Source organism: Carlito syrichta, unplaced genomic scaffold (assembly GCF_000164805.1).
Source record: "Carlito syrichta isolate Samal-C Ts95f unplaced genomic scaffold, Tarsius_syrichta-2.0.1 Scaffold113541, whole genome shotgun sequence".
NCBI lineage: Eukaryota > Metazoa > Chordata > Mammalia > Primates > Tarsiidae > Carlito > Carlito syrichta.
The window spans coordinates 297240-304426 of record NW_007057637.1 but is presented as its reverse complement, the minus strand read 5'-3'; the positions used below and the strand labels follow the sequence as shown (position 1 = coordinate 304426).

The window sequence follows — 7187 nt, the reverse complement described above, 5'->3', positions numbered from 1 at the left end:
TAAATAACACACTCCTGAACAACCAATGACCCAAGGAAAAAAATCCAAAGAGAAACAAAAAAAGTATCTTGAGTCAAATGAAAATGGAAACACAACATACCACAACTTATGGGCTGCAGCAAAAATATTATTAAGAGGAAAGTTTACAACAATAAACTCCTACATTAAGAAAAAAGAAAGCTCACAAATAAGCAATCTAACTTTACACCTTAAGTAAAAACAAACAAATTAGACCCCAAATTCAGCAGAAGGAAGGAAATAATAAATATAAGAACAAAAATAAAAGAAGTGGAAACTAGAAAAACAACAAAAAAGAGATCAGTGAAACTGAGTTGGTTTTTTGAAAAGATCAACAAAGTTGACAAATCTTTAGGTAGACTAACCCGCCAAAACAGAGAGAGACAATTCACATAAAAAAATTATAAATGAAAGAGGAGACATTACAACTAATATCACAGAAATACAAAAGCTCATAATAGACTGCTATGAAAAATTATATACCAACAAACTAGATGTCTTAGAAGAAATGGACAAATTCCCAGAAACATACAGTCTATCCAGACTGAGTCATGAAGAAATAGAAAATCTGAATAAATGAGTAAGGAGGCTGAATTAGTAATCAAAAACCTCCCCCTAAAAAGAGCCCAGGACTAGATATGACCACATCTTTACTTAGCTTTTGCCCCTAGACTGTTCCCTGGCTTCTCCTCTCCTGAGGTTTCTTACCCGCCCCCCACCCCCAAACCATTTGCACCAGAATCCCCTACGAAGGCTCAGGTTATAGGGAAAAAAATGGAGGACAGAGGGGATATGCAAATAAAATAATTTCAATGAAACAGGCTGAAATCTTGGTTCTGAAAAATTATCTGGTCGTCCCAACTCTGAAATGTTCACTTGCCTCTTCACCCAGAGCTAGCATCTTACTGGTCTCTGTTATTCATTCTTTTCTCCTCGGCCCTTTCTTTCCAGGTTGCCGAGAGGAGCTACAAATTCATTTTGGCTATTTCATGCTGCAACCCAGCGTTTTCCAGTTCCGGAGCCCGAGCTCAGCTTTAGGCACATTTTGGCAAATCAAAGCCATTCAGCAACTGAGAGTCACAAACAGGGGCTTGGTTCAAGGCAGCTGTGACTATGAACAGCAATCACCGCGTTCCTCCAACACACATAAGGTCTGCGCGAGGAGCAGACCTCCAACACGGAGCCTGCCACACTCTACTCACTGTATGGAGCGCCTGCTCCTTGGACAAGGTCTCCTTAACGCTTAGGACCACTCACTGTTCTCCAGAGGCATTTAGAACGAAACCCAAATCGGACCCTGTCTTACAAGACTGCATGATTTGGGCCCTCCCTGCTTCTTGGATCTCACTGCTGTGCTCCCTTCTGCTCCCTTCTCACTCTCAAGCTATGTGATCGCCCCTCTTTCCCCTTCCTGCTTTGTATCTGTTGGTCCCCACAAATTCTTCCCTGCCTCCTCCCTGGATAAACCCACTCTTTCTTTTCTTTCTTTCTTTTTTGTTTGAGTTGGAGTCTCACTCTGTCGCCCAGACTGGAGTGCAGTGGCTGCTTCCGGCCACCGCAGCCTCGACCCGCTGGGCTACGACGATCCTTCCGCCCCAGCCTTCCACGTAGCTGGAACTACAGGCGCGTGCTACCACGCCCGGCTGATAATTTTTTTGATTTACCGTAGAGATGAGGTCTCGCCAAGTTGCCCAGGCGGGTCTCGAACCCGCGGGCTCAGGCAATCCACTCACCTCAGCCTCCCAAAGCGCGGGATTGCAGGCTGAGCCACCGAGCCCGGCTAGAACCCACTCTTTCTAAGTCTCCCTCCAAATGCTTCCTCCTCGGAGAGGCTACTCCGGGCCGCCCAAGTAAAAGGCAGCCGCTTTCTAGGAATGCTTCTCGCGGCCACAGGGCTGACCGCAGTACGCTGATTCACGTGCTTGCTTGCTTTTCGTGTGTTGCCTTCACTGCACGGTAAACCCCACAAAGGCAGGGCGTTGTCTCGACTGTCGTCGTAGTCCCCAGGGACAGCCAGCGCTCGCCCGGCGCCAGGTGCGTGCCGGTTGCTCAGTTCGCCACGAACCGCCTGGGGCTCGACTCGCGAGGATCTCCTCGGCGGCCTCGGTGCCTTGGGACAGCGCCGCCGCTCTGCCTCGAGGGCGAGCGCCACGGCGAGCACGTCTTCCTCCCGGCTTCTCAGCCTGCCCTTCCCGGCTCTCCAGCGCCTACGCGCCCTGCCTAGCCCTCACGGCCCCCTGGGGCTCAGCCGCCACGCCCCCCGCGGCGCCGCCTCCCCAGAGGCCCGCCGGGTCGCGGACTACAAGCCCCACAAAGCACCGCGCCCCCGCGCCACCTGATTGGTCGAGTCTTCCCCGGCGGCCAATTAGACACGGCCTTGTTGGCCGGGGCGGTGCCGGCGCGGGGCCCCCGCGGCAGAGCGCCCGCCTGGTGGCTCCGAAGCCGGGGCTCCTGGTGCCCGCCCGTCCGCCCGCCTGCCCGCCTGCCCGCCTGCCCGCCTGCCGTCTGCCATGGGGGGAGCTGAGAGCAGCGAGGGCCGCCGGGTGTCTTTCGAGAGGGACGAGGAGGAGCGGGTCCGGGTGCTGCAGGGCATCCGGGTGAGCGGCGCCGCCTGGGCCGAGCGGGCGTGAGGGGAGGCGCGGGGCCGAGAGCGCGGCCGGGCGCGTCCGCCGCCGAGCCCGGGTCGCGGGGTCCTGCCGCTGTGCGACCCGGACGCGAGGCTCGTGGGGTGCCCGACCCTGACGTCCGGAGGAGGTTGCGCCGGGACGCGAGCCCAGGACGGGCGGCCTTCGAGCTTCGCCCACTGGCTTCGGGAAGGAGTGGAGAGCGGGACAGGTGGGGAGGCTGCCAGGACGCCAGGGAGGCCCGGCCACGGCCCGCCGGCGGTCGGCTTCGTGCTTACGTTTCCTGAACTTGCTCCCCGCCTCCCGCCCCCATCGCCCCCAAGCGCGCGCCTCTCGTTCTGTGCGCTTGAGCCGCTTCCGATCCTGGACGACTGCACGCTGTCCTGTCTGGGGCCTCTACTTCCACCGTGCCCGAGAGTCTGGTTCTCCACAGCACAGCCCAAGACGCGCTTTAAGAATTGCGAATCAGGTCAGGTGCCCATTCCCTGCTTAAGACCCTCCAACGCGTTCCTAGCGCACTTGGGCAAATGCCTCGGCTGGTTTTACTAAGCTGCCCTGGTGTCCGTAGACCGCTCCGACAGCATCTCAGGCCGGTTCCTTCGCGTGGCACTCCCTGTCTGTTCACCAGCCACAAGTCCTCCTTTCTCCCTCCTGGAAGATGCCGATTTGCTCCAAGCACTCCAAGCACCGGATCTGTGCGTTTGCTGTTTTCTCTCCCCCGCCTTTCCTTAAATCTCAATTTCTTGTCATTCTTGTTATAGCTCAGATGTCATCTGAGAGTCCTTCCCTGATCACTCAGCCTAAAGTATCCTCCCATTGTCACACCTTGTTTATTTTCATAGCACTCGTCACAGTTTGAAACTTAGGTTGATAATCGTGTTTACTTGTTTTTTGTGTTTCCCACTAGAGAGTACTTTTCTTGAGGCTAAGGTTCTTGTCTGAGTCAGGACTCTAGCCCCAGAACCCAGAAGAGTAATAAAGGCAACTCATATTTCAGCACTGAACCATTTATTGGTAACACATTTTATTTTCAACAGCCTTGAGAGTGAGAGGTAGAGTTCTGTTAGCCCATTTTATAGATTAAGAGGAACTGAGGCACTGAGAGGTAAAGAAACTTATCCAAGGTCATGTAAAAAAACGGGTGGGAGAGCCAGGATTGAACTAGGCCAACTCCGGGGTATGCTACGTGTTCTTTCTACACCTTTGGGTGCTTTATAAGTAAGTGTAGAGTGGTTAAATGAGTGAACCTAGTGAAACAGATCAAGTTTAAATGGAATGCACAGAGCTGAGTGTTGATGAATTAGTTAATTAGGGTGGCTCAGAAAGACTTCGAAGGTCTGATAGATGCTCATTAGCTTTGTGACTCTGGGTGAAGAACTTACCTTTGAGCCTCATAGCCACATTTAAAAAAAAAAGTGTGTGTCTGTATTCCAGGTACTGCCTAGGATAAGATGAAGACGTGTGTGAAAGTGTTTAGAAAATGAGTAGAGTGCTTTGTGGAGTCTCTGCGAAGTATTTGGCACATTTGGTGCTCGCTAAGTGTTGTAGTCTTTTTGGCCTGTGGCAAGGATTAAATGGGGAGGAGATGGCTTGTGTTGGAAGGCTGAGAGGCAGGATTGGCTGTTTGGGTTCTGCTCTCTCACCCTTGTGACTTGGTCTCCTGTTTTGGGGAATGTTGGAAAGCTAGGTTGGAGTCTTCGAAGGTTCAGGGGAGTGCCTTTGGAGGTACCTCCTTATAAGTTGACAGCATGTCTTTTTTTGAGTATTCAATCAGACAGGTACATTTTATTCCTGGTTGTCTTAATAATTCTGCAAAGTATAAATTCTCTTTAAAGGTGGGTAATCACATTTAGGGAGGTTAAGGAATTCGCCCAAGGTGCTACTTGAGTAACTTCCAGGACTTTAATCCATATCTTTTGGGTGCAAAAACCAGCTTTTTTTCACTACTTCAACCCCCTCTCCTTCAAATGATGTATGCAAGGCAGCTTGGAAACTTTGTGACAGTACCTTTACTTGGCCTGAGAGGGATGCTGGTACCCCACTTAGTTGTTTCAGACCATTAAAACAAGAAGGAACATTGGTGATTGACTACTTTCTTTTCCAACTTTTATTTTAATCAGAGAATAAATGACTTGTCCAGAGGTGCACAGTAAGGTGCACAGCTCCATGTTATGAGAGTCACATCCCTTCCTTCTGCTTGTGTTTGAAAGAGAAAGACTGAACAAAGGAGGTGATGATAATGAAGTGTTTTGATGTAGGGGGCTCTTTCTGTTAGCAAAGTTATTTGAGGGTTAAGGAATTCACCTTGTCTTTAGGCAGGTGAGTGGAAAAGATCATCAGATCAACAAATCAGTTACCAAAGTGAACAAGTGCAAAGTTAATTTAAGAGAAGGTAGATGCCAAAGAATATCTGTCCCGGCTTCTTTAGAGCAAGTTAAATATTCTTAAAGACCATTTGTATTTAATCTCTGGGGCCTGGTCCTAAGAAATTGTGCTCGTTTCTTTAAAATTGAGTGCTAGGTCTTTGCTAGTTTGCATACTAATTTGTATACATTTGCATAGTGAGTTCAAGCCCTAATTCCATGGAAGGTAAAAGAAATTTAATGAATCCAAATGCTGTGGTTCTATTCATCTCCAGTTTTCAGAGCCAGCATGTGTGAAATACATAAAGGTTTCGTTTCAGCCAGAGCATTTAGCCTCGTCACCTTATATGAGAAGGCACACACATGCCGGTAATGCTCGGTACATGCCTGATTTTCTTCTTCTTCACCCCCGTAAGCAGCCGTCTTTAGTAATTCAGCTGAAGTTGGTTGCTTGTCAACATCCACGTTCCCCACTATTCTCCAACCTCTTCTTTCCAACTGCTCTGCTCCCTGGATCCCGTCATTGGCGCTGCCGGGAGTTGAGGTGTTCCCAGACTCATTGTACCCTCCAGGTTAAATCAGCTCTACCATCATTCGTTACTCCTTTGATGCCGATTCTGGATTACTGCTGAGGGGAAGATCAAGAAGAATGTAGTCAGACACAAGTGACAGTCTCTAAACATGCCAGTGCCAGAGAAGCTACATGCCAGAGTGCTGTACCCAGAGCCGCCAATTATCCATCACTTCAATGAGTGTTGCTTCCCCGGCACCAGGCCTGGCCTGGCTGAGACAGTAAGTAGCAAAGCCAGGGTCCCTGCCATCATGTAGACCTCAGCCTCGTAGGGAGAATGGACCAGAAAGGAAGAAAGAAAAGGAGGCAAAAGAATAGAAGAGCTGCAAGTGCTAGAAAGGAAACAAGAGTGCACAAAGTATTGGAGCTTACCTACTTGAGGTAGGGTGGTCACATAGTGCCTCTCTGAGGAGGAGACTTTGACTATGTGATCTGTGCCAGCTCCTAAAGAGTGTGCATATTTACTCTGTACTAAGTGCTGTGTCCAGTGTATGAAGAGCATTATATTTTGCTTGCTAACCTTGTGAGATATTATTAGCCCCATCTCGAGGTGAGAGATCACCCTCATCTCAGAAGCGAGGAAACAGATTCAGTGAGGTGAAATAACCCAAGTCACAGAGCAGGGTAGTGGTAGAGCAGGAAGCTCAGGCTCTCTGACTCCATACCCAAAGTGCTTGGCTGCCACAAGGGTAGTTTAGGATGTGTGAGAAGGTTGGCCAGGTGATGAGGCCAGACTGGTGGCCCAGGATGCCAGGTGGGGCTGTGAACTATTATCCTGGAAGCTACATTGCAGTTCTCTAACCTTTTCTTCCCTCTTCCCCTTCCTCCTTCCCCCTCTTCCCTCCCCCATTCCTTCTCCCTTTCCCTCCCTTCCTACAAAAGTTTCAAGCTGGAAGTGGTATGGGTCTGCTGTTCTGGAGGCTGAGATGGGAGGATCACTTGAACACAAGGGTTTGAATTTGACCTGAGCAACATAGTGAGACCCCCGTCTCCCAAATAAAAGCTTTATTGGCCGGGCTCGGTGGCTTAGCCTGTAATCCCACGCCTTTGGGAGGCTGAGGTGAGTGGATTGCCTGAGCCCGCGGGTTCGAGACCCGCCTGGGCAGTGAGACCTCATCTCTACAATAAATCAAAAAATCAGCTGGGCGTGGTAGTGCATGCCTGTAATTCTGGCTACTTGGAAGGCTGAGGCGGAAGGATCACCGGAGCCCAGCAGGTCGAGGCTGTGGTAGCCGGGAGCGGCCACTGCACTCCAGTCTGGGCAACAGAGTGAGACTCCAACTCAAAAAAACCCAAAAATAAACAAAAAAGCTTTATTGAAATGTATTAGCCGGGCTCCGTGGCTCAGCCTGTAATCCCAGCACTTTGGGAGGCCAAGGTGAGTGGATTGCCTGAGCCCGCAGGTTTGAGACCCGCCTGGGCAACTTGGTGAGACCTCTTTACAATAAATCAAAAACTAGCCGGGCGTGGTAGCGTGTGCCTGTAATTCCGGCTACTCGGAAGGCTGAGGCAGAAGGATCATCAGGGCCCAGCAGGTTGAGTCTGCGGTGGCCGGGAGCATGCCACTGCACTCTAGTATGGGCGACCGAGTGAGACTCCAACTCAAAAAAA

At 50.5% G+C, this 7187-nt stretch overlaps 1 protein-coding gene across 4 annotated transcripts in view; it reads left to right on the top strand.

The window, feature by feature from the left end:
• Nucleotides 1-2528: 2528 nt before the first annotated feature.
• Nucleotides 2529-7187, top strand: part of CHCHD6 (coiled-coil-helix-coiled-coil-helix domain containing 6) — a 280902-nt gene continuing 276243 nt past the window's right edge. For 2 of the 4 annotated variants that reach the window (XM_008071644.2, XM_021719063.1), the window contains exon 1: nucleotides 2529-2615. In XM_008071644.2, the coding sequence (XP_008069835.1) occupies nucleotides 2529-2615 (87 nt within the window). Of the gene's footprint in view, nucleotides 2616-3137; nucleotides 3338-7187 lie in introns of those variants that run through there. The other 2 variants (XM_021719059.1, XM_021719061.1) reach the window with 1 other exon arrangement.